General features: G+C 40.0%; 1 protein-coding gene across 3 annotated transcripts in view; it reads left to right on the forward strand.

Moving 5' to 3' along the window:
* Nucleotides 1-23,769, forward strand: part of aass (aminoadipate-semialdehyde synthase) — a 43,289-nt gene that overhangs the window by 12,701 nt on the left and 6,819 nt on the right. For all 3 annotated transcript variants that reach the window (XM_080438417.1, XM_080438419.1, XM_080438418.1), the window contains exons 10-22: nucleotides 1,137-1,259; nucleotides 3,152-3,263; nucleotides 4,962-5,021; nucleotides 5,595-5,662; nucleotides 9,654-9,775; nucleotides 10,896-11,025; nucleotides 12,497-12,607; nucleotides 13,319-13,427; nucleotides 14,162-14,302; nucleotides 14,957-15,124; nucleotides 16,654-16,749; nucleotides 17,224-17,339; nucleotides 22,514-22,602. In XM_080438417.1, coding sequence (XP_080294543.1) covers nucleotides 1,137-1,259; nucleotides 3,152-3,263; nucleotides 4,962-5,021; nucleotides 5,595-5,662; nucleotides 9,654-9,775; nucleotides 10,896-11,025; nucleotides 12,497-12,607; nucleotides 13,319-13,427; nucleotides 14,162-14,302; nucleotides 14,957-15,124; nucleotides 16,654-16,749; nucleotides 17,224-17,339; nucleotides 22,514-22,602 — 1,445 coding nt within the window. The remainder of the gene's footprint in view (nucleotides 1-1,136; nucleotides 1,260-3,151; nucleotides 3,264-4,961; nucleotides 5,022-5,594; nucleotides 5,663-9,653; nucleotides 9,776-10,895; nucleotides 11,026-12,496; nucleotides 12,608-13,318; nucleotides 13,428-14,161; nucleotides 14,303-14,956; nucleotides 15,125-16,653; nucleotides 16,750-17,223; nucleotides 17,340-22,513; nucleotides 22,603-23,769) is intronic.

Consider the following 23,769-nt stretch of genomic DNA (forward strand, 5'->3'; position numbering starts at 1 on the left):
TGTTGCGTATAACCAGTAGCTCTGGCCTCCAGACTCGGCTGATAAGATAACCCTGGTGAGTGGTGACCGAGGTTATAATAGTTTGGGATTTTTCATTTTAGTTTAGTTTTAAGTTCGTTTTAAAAAAAAATCTAATTCAGTTAGTTTTAATTTGTTTTTAGAGCAGATTTGCTTGTTTTTATTAGTTTTTATTTTTGAAAATGCTAATTGTTTTATTTTTTATTATTATTATTATATTTCTTTCCTCACGTTTTTGTAACCCTTTTTCACCCGGTGCCAATTTTCGAAGTGATCCTGGGCGCTACACTCCCCCCACAGCCTAGGGAGCCCAGGGCCGAGCTCATGCCTCCTTCAATGCATGAGAGCCAACTGACCTTCTTGTCACCTGACAGGGGGGAGTTTCCCCGGTAGGACGTAGCGCGTGGAAGGAACACGTTATTCCGACCAGTTCCCTTCCCCTCCATCAGGCACCGCGGCTGTCATGGGGGAGGCGGTATAGCGACCAGGATTACTACATGTTTTTGTGAGGGTATTACCTACCCTATGAAACACGTGGAGAACATGCAAACTCCACACACAGTAGGCCCTTTCGCCAACCCCACCCAGGGTATGGGCAGACACGCCCCCAGACAGACACGCCCCCAGCGCCCACAGCGTCCCCGGCGGGAATTGAACCCAGGACCTTCTAGCTGTGAGGCGAAGTTTTTATTAGTTTTAGTGTTAGTTTTAGTTTTTTTATACTTTGGGTTATTTGTCAGGTGCTGGATTGAAAAGGTAAGTATTGTGTAATAAAAACTTAACAAGAGATAGCATTTATTTATACATTTGGTACAGCAAAATCTATAAGTTAATATCATCCCCAAAACATTATAAATACACAAAAAATAAGGGCATTATGTCTATATGTTCAGTTCGTTTTAGTTAGTTTCGTAAGCACACAATACAGTTTCAGTTTGTTATCGTTTATTTCTTTATTCTAGTTTTTATTTAGTTCAGTTAACGAAAAAGTTTTTTCAATTTTAGTTTTCGTATTTTTTTCTAGTTTTCGTTAACTATAATAACTTTGGTGGTGACCCCCTCCCCCCCTACCTGTCTCTCTGTCTCTGTCTCTCTCTCGCTCTCTCTCTCTCTCCCAGACTGCTGGCCATTTGTGACATCTCTGCGGATATGGGGGGCTCTATAGAGTTCATGACGGAGTGCACCACCATAGACAAACCCTTCTGTATCTATGACGCCGACCAGCACATCGACCACGACAGGTACAAACACACACACACACCTCACACACAACAAGGATGACATCATTTGCTGCTCTTGTCAAAGTTTGTCCTTTTTGTTTTTAAATTAGAGCAGGGGTCTTCAACAGTGGGTCTTCAGAGTTACTACAAGGGGGGGGGGCACCAAATATATTACGTTAACCACGTGAACCCTACCATCCCTAATCTGAGGGGAACAGTAGCCAAAAATAGCCGATCTACAAGCTCACAACACCTTGCGGGATTTGGTGTAGGGTGAAAAAAAAGCGGACCAAGTAAAATTTTTGAGGGTTTAAGTGGTTAACTCTGAAAATGCACATAATATAATGTGCATTTATATATAATATTATATGAATTTTATCTGCAACACAATTGTACAATATGTAGTGGGTGGGGGGTCCCTTATTCAACTCTCTCTCAGCTAGGGGTCCTTGGCCTGAAAAATGTTGGTAGACCCCTGAGTTAGAGACTACTCTGCTCTGTTACTTTTATTGGCTTGTTTATTCTTTTGCTCAACCATGTCTCATGATCTACAGCAAGGGGTTTTCAACTGATTGTGAATCAGGGACCACCACCCTGACTAAGAATCAGCCTGGGGACCACTGTTGTGTTGTGGGTGGGGATAGGGACTAAGATTAGTGCTTTGGTAACACTTGCTATGCATCCCATGTCTGCATCCCACTGTTTCTCAACCAATAGTCCACGGACTAATAGTGGTCCATGGCATAATTAGGCCTGCAAGTGGTCCATGGGAAAATGTTTTAACGTGTAAATAGAATAAATGTAAAAAGAATAAAATACCTTTGTAAAATGTATTAAAATAATATTTAATAAGTCCATCAAATGTAAGACAATATCAATAAATAAAAATTAATAGACGTGGTGTGGGAGAAAAAGCTTGCAATTAACTCATTCCCTGCCTAGAACGACTAAAACGACTTCTGTCCTTTAAGCCCCCTCTGCCAAGAACGACTAAAACGACTTTTAATTTTTTCAAAAAAAAAAAAATCTTTTTTTTTTCTTTTTTTTTTTTTCTTTTCTTATTTATTTATTTATTTTTTAACCCAAAGACCAATGAGATATGATTTTTTGAAGATCTAGACTCCCATCCACTTCCTTGTTAACTTAAAACTTAAACATTTTGTATCTTGGCTCCTGAGTACTTTTTTTTTTAATTGAAACATTTCTGGCAGTGGGCAAACGCAAAAAAAAAAAGGTTCTGGCAGTGAATAAGTTAAATTACATAAAACTGCTCCCATACACTTCCCCTTCTTGAGATTTTCAGTGGAATTTCTTGACCTCCGACTTCCCAGTATCTGACAACATTGACGCATCATCAGATCCTTATTGCACTGTTCCATGGAAGAAAATATTCACTTTCTACATGACTAAATGCATGGTCAGGGACCACATGCAATACCTTCACGGACCACCAGTGGTCCCCAGGTCCACGGACCACCTGTTGAAAACCCCTGATCTAACAGCAGTGGTTCTCAAATTCTCAAAAAGTTTTAAAACCGCTGATCCTACAGTACTACTGCCCATCTGAGCGCAAAACAATGTCTTTATTTACTTAAAGGAGCAGTTCACCCCAAAAAATACTTATTTTCTATCAATTACACACCCCCATGAAGCCTTGAATTCATGGGCATTTTTTTGTTTTTGTCGATTTGATAACCGTTTCCTACCGGCTAATGTATCACACGGTCATGAAATTATTGGCTTTGGAATGCGACAAAAAACTAAAAAATCTCCATGAATTCAAGGCTTCATGTGGTGTAATTGATAGAAAATAAGTACTTTTTTGGGTGAACTATTCCTTTAACTATGAATGTGCATAATAACCAAACCATTTGGCTGTTTCCTCAACGTGTTCCTGTTTCTCCCCATGGCAGCGTGGAGGGCAACGGAATCCTCATGTGTTCCATTGATAACTTACCTGCACAGCTTCCCATTGAAGCCACAGAGTACTTTGGAGATCGCCTGTTCCCGTACATATGGGAGATGGTAAGACACAGGTTGGGAGGAGGTAAGGTGTATTATTGATAGTGCTGTGTTCTCTGTTGGAAATCTCTTTCCACACAGTTAATGTTTTACAGCAACTTTCATCGTGCTGTTGCAAGATTTATGTAATCTAGGGCAACGGTAAATTAGAAGCAGATGTTCTATTTTAACAAGAAGACGGACGTTGCCTGCATTTCCCGTTACATACAGCAAAATGCTTACTCTGCGTTCTTGTCGTTGGAGTATCCGGCCTGAGATTGGGAGGTCGGGGTTCGATCCCCATCTAAGAATGGGACCTGTCGTGGAATTCTTGTTCTATTAGCAATCGATAAGGCACATAGGAGTCGAGACAATATTCTAGGTGGTGGTGGTTATGCTTTATGTACATGATATCATGGTCAGAAGTACAGTAACACTCATGTCAGTGGTACGGTAGTTCTGCCTCGAGCACAGGGCAGAGATCATAGTTATACTGTAGCTGCCTGAAGGACAAACTGAACCATGACAAGCTGTACCAAAACAATAGCTATTAGGCCTAGTGGAGGTTCTTACAAGCTGTCAAATATCATAATGTATTGTAGAAGTATTTTAAGTGATGGTATAATATAAAGGTTAGATATAAGCAGCCATATAACTTCTTCCTCAGACCCAATGCCTTCCTGCTTGGCACTCAGCATCAAGGGCCCTTGACGTACCCCTCTGGCAGAGGCTTGCTCTGTCTCCTTCTCGCTGACTAGCCCCCCAGGCCTTGCTCCTGTTTTTGCGGGACAATATATATAGATGCCAAGCATTCATTCTATTGGCTGATACAGTATAATCACATGACATTATGGTCACATGATGCCAGGTCAGCAGTTATATTTTTGTCTCAGTAGTGAGGCTCAGTGAAAGGTTTCTTCAGCTCAGCTTGGCCTTCACTTTTCCTGCTATTCATGCTTAGAAGTTCATCGTTTGTAAGTTCATTTACAGTGTGCGAGTGTCATATTGTGGTGTTAAAACACATTGAATTCATTTTGTGTGTAAGAATGTTAATTTGCTAATGTGTTCTCCTAGTTTAACTTACCTGTATTTTGGGGTAATACTAACTCAAGGAATATCTCAGTTTATAGTGCATAGATGCATACAGTACATAATTTTTACATATTTTATACAATGCTGTACATCATTTGAGTCTTTGAGAACAATGTTATAATGTAACACTTTGATATTCCCTTTTTTGATATTTGCGTTTCAGAAATGGACTTCAGACCCTTACCTATTGGGGCTGAATATTTGCTGAACTCAGAGTATATTTCACCATCTACTCTTCGTGCTTAAATACTTTTAGTCAATATTCTGCTGTCTAGAGGCCTTCTAACCCTTATCCTCTTTCTCTAGTTTTACATAGGATTTCACCTTTCACGTATAGGTTTCTCTTCTACATAGGATTTCACCACTACATAGGTTTTCTGCCACTACATATGTCAACATTGTAAACACACCAGCACACCCCCCAAATGAAAGGCTATAAGCCACGCGTCTCAACTCTGTCTGCACACCTCTGGGTTGACTAAAATCGGAGACATGTGGTTTGCTCAGGGAGAGTCTTACAACGACTTTGATTGTGAATGTGATTGCCTGCCAAAACCACCAAAGATAGGCCTCCCCTGCTTAAACAGAAAGACAACTCTGACAATTTGGAATTCTGACTGTATTCAACAGCTTCCCTCTGATGCTACCAGGCCCCTGGAAGAAGAGGATTTCACTCCCCAAGTCAGAGACGTAAGTACAATGTTATGGCAATATTGGACTGTCATATATTGATCTACAATTTCTTGATTGTATGCATATCACAAGTTGCCATTCGCCTCACACCCACTGTTGTGGGTGTCCTTTCAGGTGTTAAGACACTTCCTTTGTGTTTATTCCTCCGTGTTAAATCAACCCTTTTGATCAAGCTATGTAAATCAATGGCCATGCCAGACCTATTGTTTCTTGGTCATGGGACCCCCTGGGCCTGACTTGGGAGAGAGGTATAAAGACACTGAGAAAAGATATGAGGGGGACTTCTTTTAAGAGAGCTTGGAGGGAACACCACGGTCGGAGGAGCACCTAGAGTGAGCTCAGGGTACAGGCCCTCTTGGGCTATGGGGGGACAGGACATTGAGGAGAAACATGCTTGTTTTTGATGCGGTTGGATTTGACAAATAAACATATTTCTTATCTATTTCACCTCGACTGGATATACATTATTTCCATAACAACCTTTTAAATATAAGTATTTTGGAGTGTGTAAAAACATTAAAACAAATATTATTAGTCATTATGTTTTTTTTGTTTTTCAATTGTCAATAGGCTGTTATCACCTCGAACGGAAAGCTCACACCAAAGTTTGAATACATTGAGAAGCTTCGGGAAAGCAGGTAAGACTTATGATTCAGAGAGAGGAAGGGCTCACAACTCACTTTGAACTCTCTAAAGACTATTGAAAACAAGTCAAGTCTTTGTAAGCGTTAAATATGAGTTGCCAGCCCTTCTTCTCTAGATGATTTGGCCTCAACGAATTTGGATGATGTGCGTTATTCATGTCTTTCTAACTAATGTCCCCTTGTGGGAAAGTCGTTTTGAATTCTGTGCTTTTTAAACATTTTGTACATCTTCTGGCATTTCTGTTTTGTGACCCGCTCTTAATAATGTGAGCTTTTTACATACAATGTTTTCTGCATCTAAAAGTCATGCCTACTTTTTTACAAGGTCGTCCATTGTGCTCTTAAGGTTCATGAAAGATTTTAAGATTTAACGTTAACAAAAAATTACTTTGGCATGTGTGTGTGCCTGTTCCATCAACGAGGTAATGCAACCAATCTAAAAGGATGACACATTTCTAAAGATTACGTGAAAGGTAACATTTTTGTTATAGTTTTGGTTATGTTGTGTGATTTAGCTGACCAGGCATTTTGAAGTGACCGTTGAGTAATATAGCTGCTTCTAGAAAATACACTGGCCGTATTTGCACCTTTTCCCCCCCTTCCACTATAGTCACGTCAGCATTATTTAACTAGAGGTTGTAATGTGTTGTCGTGTCCTCCAACCTGCCAGCGGAGCACTATTTCCCTCCAGGTTAAACACTTGAGCCCTATAGTCTCGCGTAGCCAGACAACTATTCCACAATCTCCGAATGCTATATAGATTCTTCTGGAACGACACCAAAATCTGTTCTTCATTTCCGTTCACGAAAATATATTTGACTTTACATTTTATTTTAGAATTCCCATTTCTGATGAGCAGTAAGCTGTATATGCTTTGATTATTTCGATTTATATTAGGACAAATTTGTGCGACTGTAAAGACATAACGGAAGCGGGGTAGGAGCAGGGGTTGCCAGAGCTGCTTGTTATAATTTCCCCGCAAGATTTTATTTGAAAATAGCCGATCTACAAGCTCACAACGCGTCGCATCGCGACGCGTTGTGAGCGTGTAGATCGGCTATTTTCAAATAGCTGATGTACATGTTTAAAGTACTCATGTGGCCCATAGTCGCGTCTTTTGGGCTGGTTTTCCTAGACCTGGTTGCTTGTTTCTCTCACAGAATCTGGCAACACTGGGGTAGGAGGCGTCACATCCGCTTTATCCCTGGATAATTTTCAGAGCTTCCGTTGCTCCAGACCGTATGAAGGAAGCGTTTGAACATTGTGGGAGGCAACAGTCTGGCTGGCGAGACTACTTAAGCCCCCACGCTGGGCAAGACCTGGGCTGTTAGTTGTCTAGGCGGAAGTGGTTGAATTTGGCGGAAGTATACCGCCCCAAGGAAATGACGTTGATGCTTTACAAATCTGTTAACATTTTCCGTGAATGAAACGAGTGTTGTGATTGGTCAAAAATGATTGTTTCCGGGGGAAACGCGTACGACGGAAGTGCTGTCCCTATAAACACTCGCTGGTTTTAGGTCGTGACCAGGCTCTTCTCTTCGCAGATGAGCGAGGCTGGGAACGAGGCTACTTAAGCCGTAACCTCAATACCAGCCTTTTCTCATCTCAAGAGGAGAAAAGCCTGGTAAAGAATTATGGCAGAATGTGTCTTTAGGGAGTGAGACTTCCGTTGTATGAACTTCCACCGGAAGCTGTCTCTTTGTTTTTTTTTACCAATCACGACACGGTTTTCATGTCCAGGGAATGTAAAACACAATATAAAATAATATAAAATTATGTATTTTCTTTAATGCTATTTTTTACAATAATGCCCAAACTAGGGATGCCAGGGTTAACGTGCTTAAAGGCAGTGTACAACGTCTTTCCAGGTGCTTCCAGATGCCTGGGTATACATTTCTAACACCTTGTCATTGTTCCTGCACAGTGTTTTCGTGGTGTGCTGGGTGTGCCAACCTTCCTCTGCTCCTAACACCTTGCATGGCTAGCGTGCCACCACCCTAGCAGACGAAGGACTTTACCCTATTACTTAATGGGGTACATCTTTTATTATCACCATGTTTTTAAAAAAAAAACAGCCTTTCACGCCTCCTCTGCATTTTGTTTTGTCTCCCCAATGACAGCCATCTGTTCATCTTTTTGTTACCATTTTCTCCATTACCATTGATTTTACCATTGATTTGCATCAATATTCATTTCCCAGATTTTTCTTTTCCCACCTTCAGTGATTAATTTCATAACCATTCCTTCCTGGAGTTCTGTTGATTTGTACAACATATTGCTAGGAAATTGATTCTTTCCAATCCTTCCGAAGTAATAGTAATATGGCATATACTGTATAAAAAAACTTCTTCAGCCTTGATTGTTCCTGCATAGATTGAATATTATAATATATACTAATATAATTATAATAATATTTAGTCTGCTGATGCCCCTTGAGGCTTTGCTTTCGAGACGTTTGCATTTAAACAATGATGCTTAAGTCATTCTGAACACTGCTGAGATAGATTCACTTGAACGGTTCCTAATCCTTATCCTTTTGACTGCGAACTGGACCTATACCCAATATCACTGCTCAGACTGTTCTTAAGAAGGATCAATTTTGGAACAAGGGTGTATAGTTGAACTGGAAGTGGCTTAAAATCCTCACGTTTTGAAAATCTCGCTCTGTGCCACGCTTTTGTTGTTATTTAGGCCACTTGTAAGGAATGAGTGTCATTTCTCCAGACACGCCATGACGCCTCACAATCTTAATCCCTTTGTTTGAGTTTGGCTCCTTAAGATATGAAAACTTGGGGGGTAAAAACCTTGCACAGTGGCCCCCTGTCACCATTTGAGGGTTTTTATTAATTAAGGAAGCAAGCCTTCCACGGCGGATAAACGGCTTGTCCGACCTCATGCCAGTCCTGTCGTGGCTTAACACACGTGTAGATCGTCGCGTCCAATTAGGCAGAGGTTCATGATTTACACCCAAATGAATGACTCCTTGGGGGATTTGTGAGGGAGGAGGGGGTTACTGGGGCATATTAAGTATGACCAAGCAAGCGGCCCGGTGTTAGAGGTCCTCTGGGGTGGGATTTATGTCATATTAAGGGTCTTACCGTCTTGGGATACTCTAGTCTAGAATGCAAATTCTGTTAGTTTGTTCTTACGAATCCAACCGCCTCAGTATGCCTCTAATTTGTATGAATTCATTTGTATATCCACTTCTTTATCATTATGATCTTGCATGGTATTTCTCACTGAAAGTAAATCAGTTATAATACTTTTCAAAAATCTACCTATTTCATCAAATACTGAGAATATTCAAATTAGGGCTTCAAATATCGATCATTTATTTTCTTAGCAATTATTATATTTGTTATTTCTTTTTTATTAATCAGTTAATCAAATAGCACGTTTTTTGAAAGAATTATAATCAAGAAGCAGGCCTTATACAAATATTTTAAGATTTTTTAAGTAATACAAAATCTGATTAACCACTTACGCCCTGATTTTCACCCTGTCGTACAACGGTGTCGAGTTGATTCATTATTTCCTTGGCATCCTCCCATCCACTTCCTGCTTGTAAAACCAGTGTCCTGTGTTTGGTTCATGATCCATAATCATATATCACCCATGGTTTCTGTGATTGTACGTGTATTCTCTCTTTTCTTCACTCTTTTGATCATTAATTGTACTTCATGTCTGAAATCAAGACGTGGCAAGTATATGACATTTAAAATCATAGAAGAATCCAAATGGATCTTAACCCATTCAATCCAGGAACGCATCTGTGTCATTTTAAGATTTATTTGGCTATTCAAAAATAGCAGATATACAAGCTCATAACGCGGCACTGAGTCCCGCCCTATGAGCTTGTAGATCTGCTATTTGTGAATAGCCAAAGAAATAAAAAAAAATACACAGATGCGTTCATGGTTTAAAAAAAACAATTTAATTCAGGAGTGGTTCCAACACTGTGTACATCATGTACTTGTCCTCTCAGGGAACAAGCTCAGATCATGAAGAAAAGTGGGATGAAGCGCGTCCTCCTCCTGGGTTCAGGGTACGTGTCTGGCCCCGTCATCGAGTACCTGACCCGAGATGAAGGCACTCAGGTTACTGTCGGTGAGTCTCTTACTGTTGGATTCATGTAAAATGTTTTACTTAAGTAAAAGTATCAATACTGCAATATAGAAATAATTACAAGTTACAAGTAAAAGTCCGGAATTCAAAATGTACTTGTACTCAAAATGAGTAAAAGTACAAAATTATTGGCATCTAAATGTACTTAAAGTACCAAAAGTAAAAGTACCGGTACTCATTATGCAGAATGTCCCATTTCAAGTTTTCAAATGTATAAACATCTTTTGAAAATAGCAGATCTACAAGATCTATAGCAGATCTACAAGCTCACAAGATCTATAGCAGATCTACAAGCTCACAAGATCTATAGCAGATCTACAAGCTAAACGCATTGTGAGCTTGTAGATCTGCTATTTTCAAATGGACGAAATGTATATGTGGCTGAAGTGATTAATGTATGTTTTGTAATAATACTCAAAATCTACAAAGTAACTAGTAACTAAAGTTTTCAAATAATTGTAGTGGAGTAAAAGTACAGTGTTTGTCTTTGAGATGTAGTGGAGTAGAAGTAAAAGTATTGGAAATATTCAAGTAAAGTACAAATACTTGAGTACATGTACTTAGTTACTTTCCACCACTGCTTTTTTGTGTACAATCCACGTGGGCGTTTTCTAAATGGTGATATTGTTGTGATTTTTTTAACTGCCATTAACCCATTGAGACCTGAAGCCAATTGTACATGTCTCCTAAATCCCAACAGTATTCTGAAAAACGTATGTTTCTATATCAGTGGTGCTCAATCTTTTTCATGTCAAGGACCCCCAAAATTATATGTATTAGACCCCCATCAAAATATTTTGTTCCAGAGATCCCCAGAAGCAAAGATTTGAGTTAAAAACTTTCGCTTAAAAATATATATATTCAAAAGATTTGCACACATTTTCACGACTTTTCAAAAATAGCAGATCTACAAGCTCGTAGCACGGCACTCGGTGCCCACATAGCGCGGCACTCGGTGCCGCGCTATGAGCTTGTAGATCTGCTATTTTTGAATAGCCCAAAATGTAAAATAATGCTTTTTAGCTCAAATCTAATAATGACACAGTTCCAGGTCTTAATGGGTTAAAGTATTCTATTCTATTGTAACTGTGTGTGTTTTCAGCGTCGGTGCTGTTGAACCAGGCGCAGGAGCTGGCGGCCGCCTACCCCAACACCATCCCTGTGATGCTGGACGTCACCAGCCAGGAGGGACACCTGAGCTCTCTGATCAAAGACCATGACCTGGTCATCAGGTACAACTCAAGGGGGCTAGCATCCGCCTCGTAAATTGAGGCTATGTAGGAAGAGACAGTTCATGTGAATGGCCTGTAGTCTCGCTGTTTCACCCCTGCTGGTTGCAAAAAAGCAATTGGGCTCTATTCAAGCGGATGGGTTTTTGCAGAAATGTACACTTGATTTTATTACCTTAACACATTAACCGCCAAGAACGTAGTCCTACGGTCCGTTAAATCCAACTGTTAAGCGCCGAGACCGTAGCCCTACGGTCCACGGTCTTTTCGCGCTAAAAATTTCCGGGTGCACTTTCGGAATTTTTTTGATCCACTTCCGTTTCCGGTTTGATGACCGGAAACGGAATTATTTGGGATCCGGTTTTGACGATCACGTCCGCCCTCGTTCTACAGACGAAACTGAAACTCAATTCTCTTCCTGTAGTTTTTTCTCCTCGCATTTCACTGTTTAACGTAATCCGCTCTAACTACAACATGGATACCCCGTTTGACACGTGGTTTTCACTGGGAGATACAGTGGGATGTCGCGGATGTAAACAGACCGTGTACGGCTCAATCTTAAGGATTTTAACAAGATCTATGGCGACATGAAAAAAACAAAAAAACAACAAAAACACCTTGGCACTGGTGAGTACATTATGAGATTAACCTCTGGCGGTCGATGTGTTAATAAACATTGTCATAAATACTATATGCTTCCAGTCGCTAGTTTAAAGTCTTCTTTCAATCACTATGATATGCGTTTTGGTAAATTATGGTCCCATTTATTTGAAAATGTATGATAAAGTAGGGTATGCTGTAGGAGGGGCGTGGCTACCTTGTGATGATTTGATTGACGAGCTACACAACCAATAGCATTAATATCCCACCCCCCCCCCCCCCCGCTCTGGTCCCAACCAATAGCATTAATTTCCGTTTACATTTTTCGGACCGAATATAGAAAGATGGCAGATTTGAAATCGCTGAAAAATAGGCTTCGTTTACGTTCTGTAGAAACCAGGGGCGTGACAATGTCCATATTTTTTTTATGGTCTATGGTACACAACACAGTGGTTTCTCCACCTTTTCAGGCTGTAACCCCCCAAAAATAATCCTATTTGATCTGGGGACCCCCCCCACACCCTGACAAGCACGTGCCATTGTGCCTCAACTCCTTATTGCAATATTGTGAAAATAGCAGATCTACAAGCTCAGCTAAAATAATGATAAACCTGCCCCACATTTGCATACTGGGCCCTGATTGGTGCCCCACAACTTAGGGGGGCAGCTAAATCCAATCGCAACCGAACGAGGCCAGACCAAATCTGCTGATGGCGATTTTTCTTTTTTTTGCACAGGCAGATTCGTCTGGTTTCCAGGCTATAGATTGGCTAGTTTCACTAGTTTAAAGAATTTACATATTTAAAAAATGTTCTGAAATGTTTGAATAATCTCCAGGTTTCAACTTGCGTTCTCTCCCTCTCTTACCTTTTAGCCTGCTGCCGTACGGCTTCCATCCACAAATAGCCAAGCACTGCATCAAGGCCAAGGTCAACATGGTGACCGCCAGCTACCTGAGCCCCGCCCTGCAGGAGCTGGAACACAGGTTAGCAAAGAGCCAGGACATCTATATTTACTATTTTACCATTTACAATGTAGGACATTTAGCAGATGCTCTTCATCCAGAGCGACTTACAGAAATCATCAGTATAAACACTGTAATATAATTTTAAAAATAATCTGTACATTGAAACTAGCTCTGGTCCATAACGTTAGAAGGAGTTCTCCTCAACGCTATGGTACTTTCGAGCCTTTCCCCTTGCACCGCGGTAGAAAAGAAAATATTTCACCGGAAGGAAGAATCTGGTCAATAGGAAAATTCCATTGACCAGATCTGTAGAGAGCACTGTGGAGTAACCAAAAACATTATATCCTTCTGGTTAAATATTTTCTTTTCTGGCCAAAATGAAATTTCATTTTCTAAAACAAAATGGTTATTTTATTCAAATCTATATATTTTATTTAAATTAAATTATTTCAGGGGTCTTCAACAGTGTGTCCGAGACCCCTAGGGGATCTTCAGAGTTACTACAGGGGGGCCCAAAAAATGGGTGTGATTTTTTTCCCCTTATTTTTAACATTAACCACTTGAACCCTAGCATCCCTATTCTGAGGAGAACTTAAGCCAAAAAATAGCCGATCTACAAGCTCACAACGCCGAGCAGAAATGACGAGTCCATTGAATGCAGTACTGTATAGGCTCTATGTGTCATGATGCATCCTAAACGTGCGTTCGCTGCTTTGCTTTGCCTTCCAGCGCTGAGGAGGCGGGCATCACCATCGTGAACGAGATGGGCCTGGACCCTGGCATCGACCACATGTTGGCCATGGAGTGTATCGACCAAGCCAAGGCTGACGGCTGCACCGTGAGTGGAGAAACCATTATTGCAGCATACGTACTGTATACTCTGTGTGTGTGTGTGAGAGAGACATGGGGTGGTCAGTCACTGTGTGCAAGCGTTGATAATGATTGTTTGAGCATATGTTGACAGAGTGAGCAGTGTCTCTCCATATTGATCGCTGTGCAAACAGCCTGAGGCACCATGTGTGCCACGTTTGTTCATTTTCCCTCCTCATGCTGACGTCAGGAACAGCTCACCATCAGCTCATTGCTATAGAACTTAAAGGGGTTTAAACACTCACTCCCTCGATGTGTAATTCTTTTTTGTGTTTGTCTAAATCTGATTACATAGGAGTGGATGGGCTGACTTTTTTTGTGACGTCATCATTTCTGCTTCTGTCATTCTCTTGCAGTCAAGGGATCATTCCTAGGATAGGGAAGAGCGCCCTCTAGCGAAATTTCAAATAAAGGACGTATATTTATGTCTTTTGGCAGGCATGTGTTGGATTTGAAAGGACGTAAATAAACGTCAGTGTGTTAAGACTAGAGGGTATATGTGGTTAAAATCCACATGTTTCGTGTTCCAGCGTTGATGTTGTGCACTGTGTGGTGTGTGTGTGTGTGTGTGTGTGTGTGTGTGTGTGTGTGTGTGTGTGTGTGTGTGTGTGTGTGTGTGTGTGTGTGTGTGTGTGTGTGTGTGTGTGTGTGTGTGTGTGTGTGTGTGTGTGTGTGTGTGTGTGTGTGTGTGTGTGTGAACAGGTGGAGTCCTACAGCTCGTTCTGTGGTGGTCTTCCTGCCCCAGAGTGTTCCGATAACCCCCTTCGCTACAAGTTCAGCTGGAGTCCATACGGAGTGCTTCTGAACACCGTCAGCCCCGCCGTCTTCCTCAAGGACAATGAGGTACTATGGACTAAAAACATGTGTGTGTGTAATGCTGAGTTCACACTGGAAGACGATGGTGTAAAGTAACTAAGTACATTTACTCAAGTACTGTACTTCAGTACACTTTTGAGGATTTTTTTCTTTACTGGAGTATTTCCAATTTGCAGTACTTCTACTTCTATCTCAAAATAGCAGATCTACAAGCTCACAATGCGTCGCATCGCGACGCATTGTGAGCTTGTAGATCTGCTATTTTCAAAAGGTTTTTATACATTTGAAGACTTGTGAAAAGGGACATTCCTTAATGAGTACTTTCTACTTTTGGTACTTTAAGTACATTTTGATACCAATACTTTTGTACTTTTACTCAAGTAAATTTTGAATTCTGGACTTTTACTTGTAACAGACCATTTCTACATTGCAGTATTGATACTTTTACTTAGTAAAAAAAAATTAGTGCTTTTCACACCACTGTTTGTAGCTTTGTGTCTTTGTAGCTGAAGTCAAAACCAGCTCAACTTTCTTTTGCTGTAGCAGTTATTAAAGTCAAATGTATCTTTGTATCTTCATGTCGCTGGCTTCCATTGAAGAAGAATGGTAGCCTGTATTCTTTGTAGCCACCTGTGTGAACGCAGCATAATACTCCCCTGTGTCTGTCTGCTGTTCCTACAGGTGGTGAGCATCCCAGCAGGGGGCGCTCTAATGGACTCCTCGGTAGCCATGGACTTCTTGCCTGGTTTCAACCTGGAGGGTTACCCCAACCGGGACAGCACCAAGTACGCAGAGCCCTACGGCATCCAGTCAGCACACACTCTGGTCCGAGGAACACTCCGCTTTAAGGTGCGCATATTTAAACTCATTGAGTGCCATTAACGTGTTTCACGTGTTTTTACCGCTATGGCGCAACGTGCCAATGACGTGTTTGACGTGTTTTTGAAAAAATAGTAAAAAAAATAAAATAAACATGTTCAGAACCCAAGATATTATCTGAAGATTTGCAGCTCCATCCACTCCTTGTTTAACGTATAACTGAAAAAGGCTGTATCTCGCTTCCTAAGCCCTTTTTCTTTACTTTGAAAAAAACTCTGGCACTGGGACAACATAATATAGAAATAATTCTTGTTTATTCGTTTTTGTTCTTTTACATACTCATAGGTAGTACAATTGAGTGCCAGAATTGCCAAACGTAAAACAAATATTAATAATCTGGCACTCAATGAGTTAAGACCTGGAACGCATCTGTGTCACTTTTTGATTTGAGCTAAAAAGCATTATTTTACACTTTGGCTATTCAAAAATAGCAGATCTACATACGAGCTTGTAGATCTGCTATTTCTGAAAAATCATGAAAATATATGCAAAACTTTGAATATATACAGTATTGTTTTAAAGCAAACATTTTCAACTCAAATCTTTGCTTCTGGGGGTCCCTGGAACAAAATATTTTGAGATGGGGGTCGGCGGCCAAATTCATATCGTTTTAGGGGTCCTTGACATGAAAAGGTTTGAGCACCACTGATATAGAAACATACGTTTTTCAGAATACTGTTGGGATTTAGAAGACAATCGTAGAATCGGCCTCAGGTCTTAATGGGTTAAGCCATTAAGACCTGAGGCCAACTCTACAAATGCCTGCTGTGCTAAATCAGTAGTTCTCAAACTTTTTGCCAAGGAACCACGAAAACGATATGTATTTGGCCACGGACCCCCATCTGAAAATGTTTTGTGCCAGGGACCCTTTTTTTAAGTTGCAGGAGTTTTTACTCTATGGTGTTTGTGATATGAAATGTAAGCTTACCATAATCACAGTAAATATTATCATGTCATATTCAATGGCTCAATCTTTTAACTTCTAACTCCAGTCACTTTCAGTTCAGCACAGCTGAGGTGTGTGTGACACTCGTTGACACTCGTTAATGTTACTTGCATCAAGGCAATTATGTTGTGTTGAGCAGATTCTAAACCGTTACTTCTTATAATGAATATTTATTTGTTTCCCTGGCACAAAAGGGGGAAATAATAACACCAATAACCAAATAAACAAATATCTGTATCAGTATTCGCTATCGGCTAAATTGTTATTTTAAACATCGGTATCGGCCAAGAATTTCCATATCGGTGCATCCCTACTCAAAACCCACTTTTTCAGACTCGCATTCCCTACCTAATCCCCCTTTTATTTTTTATCTTTACTTTAGTTTTTAACTTTATAATCAAGTTTTTTCCTATTAAAGTGTTTTTTATTTTGCTTCTGTTTTGTAAAGTGACTTTGCGTACTCAGAAAAGTGCTATATAAATTGTATATGTATTATTATTATTAGTAGTAGTATTATGTAATCAAACATTTGATTCATTATGTTCTTCCACAGGGCTACACCAGCGCCATCAGTGGGTTAATCAAACTGGGCCTCATCAACACAGACCCCAGCCCCATGCTGGGACACACCTCAGCTCCTGTCACCTGGGTAAGGACTGAACATCCACTGGTTTATAAGGCTTTTCCCATACATACGGTAGCCCCGCCCTCTACTCTAATGGACTCTACTCAGTTTACTTTGGTCCCACCCCCCTCCCCACCAGCTGAAAACACAAGGCATTAGACACCTCCGCTACCGCGTCAGGGGTCTAATCACCCTGTCAGGGTTTATTTCTCAATAATGACCCACTCCCAGGGATCATCGTCATGCTGGCTTGTAGTGGATATTTTTGTCAAAATTCAGTTTTTGCCATGGACTTACAAAATGAGTAGAAAAACACATAAACATGAACATTATAATGAAATGTCATGTAAAAACAAAATCTAAAATTTGCCACAGACAAGGACAAGTCTTGCCATGGACACATTTGTCCGTGTACGGACATATTGATGACCCCTGCATTCTCCCCATTGATTATCCCTTGCATAATGCACTGACCCCACTGTGCTCCTCATGCTACAGAAAGGCCTGCTGAGTAAGCAGATGGGCCTGTCCACCTCCACCTCCACCGAGGCCTTTGAGGAAGCCGTCTATGAACACATTGGACGGGACGACTTCAAGATGGACACCCTGAGATGGTAAAGTTCTCCGTCTCACCTTTTCTTGTGCACACCCAAGACGTAACCCTAGCATCCCTATTCTGGAAATGTTATAATAGGCGAACATTCAGCGACAATAGATGATCTACAAGCTCAGTGCGTCACAACACGCTGTGTACTACATCAGTACTTTGTGGGCACTCAGTTCCCAATACAGAGGCAAGTTCTATACCCAGAAATATACATATTTAACCACTTAAAACCTGGAGTCCCTGTATTGGGCATGCCATTATCATCTACAAAAAAAGATGATATTATTATTATTAGTAGTAGTAGTAGATGACCCGGTCCTTGGGGGGTGGGGGCGGTGTATCTACAAGCCCAGCTGGTACATCTGCTGCTATTTTTGAATTTGTTTTGAAAAATTCCGAAAATGTTTTTGAATAGTTTAGATTTTTTAATTTTTTACATAAATCTTCTCTTCTGGGGGTCCCTGGCACGAAAGCTTTTTCAGATGGGGGTCCACGGTCAAATACATATCAATTTGGGGGTCCCTGGCACTAAAAAGTTTGAGAACCACTGATTTATACAACATGTTACTGCTATGAATACAGGTGTGCCTTGAGACAAGATGAGTATTCCAAGTTATAAAACCACCTACTGTATGTGGCTGGTTTTCACAGACCTCACAGACCACCTTGCAAATCGCAAGGTCACAAGTTGAGCCAGTGTGCTTGATTAACCCATTAATATAAGACCGGGAACGTATCTGTGTCATTGTTTTCTTCTTTGGCTATTCAAAAATAGCAGATATACAAGCTCATAGCGCTATGAGCTTGTGAGCTTGTATCTGCTTTTTTTTTTTTTATCGTGCAAATCTTTAGTTTGATTTTTTTAATATATATATATATATATATATATATATATATATATATAATTTTTTCAAGCTAATATTTGAAACTCAAATCTTTGCTTCTGGGGGTTCTACAAATGTCTTCTAAAGTTTCTGAAAAAACGTATGTTGCTATAATATCAGTGGTTCTCAAACTTTTCCATGTCAAGGACCTCCCAAAATTCTATGTATTTGTTCGCCGACCCCCCATCTCAAAATATGTTGTTCCAGGGACCCCCCAGAAGCAAAGATTTGAGTTACAAATGTTCGCTTTAAAAAAATATATATATATATAAATAAAAAAAAGCAGATCTACAAGCTCATAGTGCGGCACTCGGTGCCGTGCTATGAGCTTGTAGATCTGCTATTTTTGAATAGCCAAAGAAATCTAAAATGACACAGAAGCTTTGCCGGATTGAATGGGTTAAAACATAGACTGTCTGTAACATTTGCTCTGTCTAAGAACATCAGCGGAATACCTATAAAAAAAAATGCCGTTGTTGTAGAATATATTCTGTTATCCTTATTTGTTCAGTTAACCTCTTAACTTTGTTAATTTACAATTATTGTCTTTCACTGCATGTTCATTTATATTGTGTGATTTTATTTACTCTGCTCAGATCACAGGAAAATGATTAAATGTGCTTGAAACTTGAAAACAACCGTTCCCTGTAATTAAAATGTTCAGTTGAGTTCAGCCCAGCCGTGTCATTAACACATTAACCGCCAAGAACGTAGTCCTACGGTCCGTTAAATCCAACTGTTAAGCGCCGAGACCGTAGCCCTACGGGCTGCGGTCTTTTCGCGCATGCGCGGTCCGGGTGCACTTTCGGAATTTTTTTGATCCACTTCCGTTTCCGGTTTGATGACCGGAAATAGAATTATTTGGGATCCGGTTTTGACGATCACGCCCGCTCCCATTCTACAGACGAAACTGAAACTCAATTCTCTTCCTGTAGTTTTTTCTCCTCGCATTTCACTGTTTAACGTAATCCGCTCTAACTACAACATGGATACCCCGTTTGACACGCGATCTTCACTGGGAGATACAGGGAGATCTCGCGGATGTAAACAGACCGTGTAGAGCTCAATCTTAAGGATTTTAACAAGATCTATGGCGACATGAAAAAAACAAAAAAACAACAAAAACACCTTGGCACTGGTGAGTACATTATGAGATTAACCTCTGGCGGTCGATGTGTTAATAACTGAGTAGAAGTGTGATATCGTTGGTGTCGTGTGGAAACCACGTACGTCCCAAAACCATTCCTTTTTTTTATATAATTATTTTTGAAAACATTCGAAAATTGTAAAATTAACCGATCTACAAGCTCATTGTGAGCTTGTAGATGATGAAGTAGGGCATTCGTCTACGAAAAAAACATTTAAAAAGTTGAAATATGGAGATAAAAGATTCACGTCCGACGGCAACGATATTCAAGTGCTTGTTCCCATGACCAGTAATGACCAGTAAACTGTTGAGACTTCATTTATTTAGCATAAGGGACTTTTTGCTCTTCCTCATGGACCTACCTGTGGATTATACCAGTGACAGATATCTGATGTGGACTATGTGGTCGAACCTCACACGCACTGACACTCCGCACCTTAACCCATTAAGACCGTGAACGCGTCTGTGTCATTTTAAGATTTCTTTGGCTACTCAAAAATAGCAGATCTACAAGATCATGAGCTTGCAAATCTTTGAATATATATTTTTAAAGCGAACATTTGTAACTCAAATGTTTTGTTCCAGGGACCCCCAGAAGGCAAAGATTTGAGTTACAGATGTTCGCTTAAAAAAATATCCACAAGTTTCCTAGGGCATGGTGGGCATCTCTTCCGGTCGATTTGATCAGGTATCAGGGATCAAATCTACAGGAAGTGATGCCCATATTGCCCTAGGAAACTTGAGTATATATTCAAAGAATTGCACAAATTTAAAAAAAAATAGCAGATATACAAGCTCATAGTGCGGCACCGAGTTCCAAAGAAATCTAATAGCCAAAGAAATCTAAAAATGACACAGATGCGTTCCCGGTCTTAATGGGTACAACACGCTGATCTGAATTATTCTTTCACTTTAAAGGTTCTATGACATTCATTTTCACTTTTTTTTTTTTTAATGTTTTTTTTGGGGGTTTTATGACCTCAATTACACCCAAAAAATCTGAACTTTGAACATTCAGTGGATTTTCTGTGGTCTGGGGTTTTCTGAATAATTAGGCTGAAAAGTTATCTGAGCTTGGCCCTTTGGCAGTGAGGTCACAGCCGATTAATCCCGCCCACTCTCCTACTCGCCCCTCCCCTCCCCTATCCTTTCCTTTGGGGGGGGCGGAGCAGAGGCGATGATTGACAGGCAAAATCCCTCACCAGCGACACGCGCAGGCAAAGATTTCTTTTTTCATTGCAGTTGAAAAGGCTTTAGAAATGTGAGAGAAAAACACCTGCCATGGATCAATGGAGTGGATTTTTTTGTTAAAACTTTCTATACACGTTTGAAGGACCATGACAAAGACTTTTAATGTGTGGTAAAACTGAACGTCATGAAACCTTTAACTAACGTCCATATCATGTACAGTATATATCTGCTGCTATGCTCACGAACCTTATGTCTTACCTCAGGTACTTACCACGCCGGATAGATATACTATGTGTACATAATGTTGTTTTTTATTGATCTCTCTCTCTCTCTCTTCCCGTTGTGCCCCCTGCCCCCCGCCCTCCACTTCTTCCCTTTCTCTTTTTATGGAAATAACAACAAAAAAAAAGTTGATTCTAGTGCTGTCCTCTATGGGCCGAGAAAGTCAGACAAATTCTGTGTATTTTGTCAATCAGTCTTGGCCGTCAATGGGTGCACTCGTTTGAGCACTTATTTCAAAAAAAAAATATTGAAAATGCATGATCTGCAAGCTCCACATCAGAGTGTTCTTTAATTAACAACGTAATCTTCTGACAAGACTAACCAAACTCTGGTGCTCTGGTCCAAACAATACTTCTCTACCTAGATGGATGGATGGAGTGTGCTTCGTATTTTAACCCATTAAGACCTGGAACTGTGTCAATTTTAGATTTGAGCTAAAAAGCACTTTGGCTATTCAAAAATAGCAGATATACAAGCTCATAGCGCGGCACCGAGTGCCGCGCTACGAGCTTGTAGATCTGCTATTTTTGAAAAATCTTGAAAATGTGTGCAAATCTTTGAATATATATATTTTTAAAGTGAATATTTTTAACTCAAATCTTTGCTTCTGGGGGGTCCCTGGAACAAAATATTTTGATGGGGGTCCATGGCCAAATACATATAATTTTGGGGGTCCTTGACATGAAAAAGTTTGAGCACCGCTGATATATAAACATACGTTTTTCAGAAAACTGTTGGGATTTAGGAGACATGTAGAATCGGCCTCAGGTCTTAAAGGGTTAAATGCAATAATGAATATGTGTGAAATGGCATGATGTGAAGTGCGCGTTCACTTTTAAATCAAGTTTTAGAAGTGTCTTTCTAGGTCACACGGCTCTGTTGAATCTCGAATGATTATTTTTGAGCTGTCAAGCATTGAAAAGAAAAGGCAGCATTGCTGCTGGCCTTGGAAGTGTTGAATTACTGAAGCTGTGAAAAGCAAAATGGAAACATTCCATTTTGCCCCCCCGTAAAAAAAAAAGTAGAAAAGGCGCACGATTTGAACCTAAATTCAATAAGTCATTGTTCATCTATTCAACTCGGTCATAAAAAAAGTGATTAAAGGCAACTGCTCATCTCTTTAGAAATACCCAAGGATTTGTGAGGTGCTGCCAAGATACAGTGACGACGATAAAGATTTCTTTTGAATATGGTTTTAACCCATTCAATCCGGGAACGCATCTGTGTCATTTTAAGATTTCTTTGGCTATTAGAAAATAGCAGATATACAAGCTCATAGCGCCGCACCGAGTGAAAAATCTTGAAAATGTGTGCAAATCTTTGAATATATATATATTTTTTAAAGCGAACATTTGTATCTCAAATCTTTGCTTCTGGGGGGGTCCCTGGAACCACACATTTTGAGATGGGGGTCCACGGCCAAATACATATCTAAAAATGTTTTCTAAATCCTAACAGTATGTTGCTATGTATCAGTGGTGCTCCAACTTTTTCATGTCAAAATGTATGCATTTGGCCACGGACCCCCATCTAAAAAAAAAGCTCATACTTCTTAAAAATCTTAAAATGACACAGATGCGTTCCCGGCCTTAATGGATTAAAAAATATGGGTTTGTGAAGGTTTCTGTACTTTTGGAAGGCAAAATGACCTTCTTGTTTGTACTTGTTTCCGTTCAGGTTTGGGATGTTGGGAGATGACACGGTACCGCATGCAGAGACCATCCTGGCTGCTCTGGCAAAACACCTGGAAGGCATGCTCTCCTTTGGTAAGTTTTACACAGTCTGCTGAAAAATAAACCTTCAATAAAAAGCCTGACCGATATATCGGTGTGGCCAATATGCTGTATATATCGTCTCTGTCGCGCGGAAACCTTTTATATCCATATTCAAATTTTGTTTGTTTTTTTGTAAATTAACGCCCTACGTGATCATACTACAGCGTCACACAAAAGCATCAAAAGTAGCAGATCTACAAGCTCAAAACGCGTCGCCTTGCGACGCGTTTTGAGCTTGTAGATCTGCTACTTTTGATGCTTTTGAATTTGAATCCTGAAAAGTACCCGTTTTTAACACATTGGCTGCCAATTATTTCAGATTTTTAGCTGTTGCCTGCCAGAGATTTTTCATTTAAAAAAAAAGTACTCAGGAGCCGAGATACAGAATTTTTAAGTTTTAAGTTAACAAGGAAGTGGATAGGAGTTTAAATCTTTGATAAATCATATCTCCTTGGTCTTTGGGTCAAAAAACAAGAAAAGAACAAAAAAATAAAAAAGGTTTTTTTTTTTTTTTTTGAACGCAGATCTGCGTCTTTGGCAGCCAGACGACAAATTAATTAGAACGCAGATATGCGTCTTTGGCAGCCAATGTGTTAATATATGAGGTTTCCAGCTGACAGACATTTTAACAATATTTGCTTGTTCATTGTATAATTCAAGCTAAATGTTCTTTTCATATATTGAAGTTTGATACATACACTATTACATTTTGTATCTTATCAAAGTCATATTTAAGTTAAAGGCATAGTTCACCCCCAAAATGACTTTTTTTCTATCGATTAGTCACCCCATGGATATTTCTTTTTTTTTTGTCTCATTCCTAAGCCAATAAGTTGATGACCAGTGGACCTGAACCTGAAATATCCATGAATTCATGACTCTGTGGGTTGACTAATCGATTGGGAAAAGAAATATTAGTTTTGGGTGAACTATCCCTTTAAGATCTGAGGGCCTTCTAAATCAGTAGTTCTTCTCACACTTTCAAGATAGCAGATGTACAAGCAAGTGATGCGCCGTGAGTGTGAGCTTGTATATCTGCTGTTTTTGATTAGCCAACGCAAAACTAAATGTGTTGCTTACTGATGAAACTATTAGTAAACATATGTCTGACAATCATGTCATGAAGCCACGCACACCCTGACCTTTTAACCCGTTCAA

Source organism: Gymnoscopelus braueri (assembly GCF_963280865.1).
Source record: "Gymnoscopelus braueri genome assembly, chromosome: 9".
NCBI classification, from domain to species: domain Eukaryota; kingdom Metazoa; phylum Chordata; class Actinopteri; order Myctophiformes; family Myctophidae; genus Gymnoscopelus; species Gymnoscopelus braueri.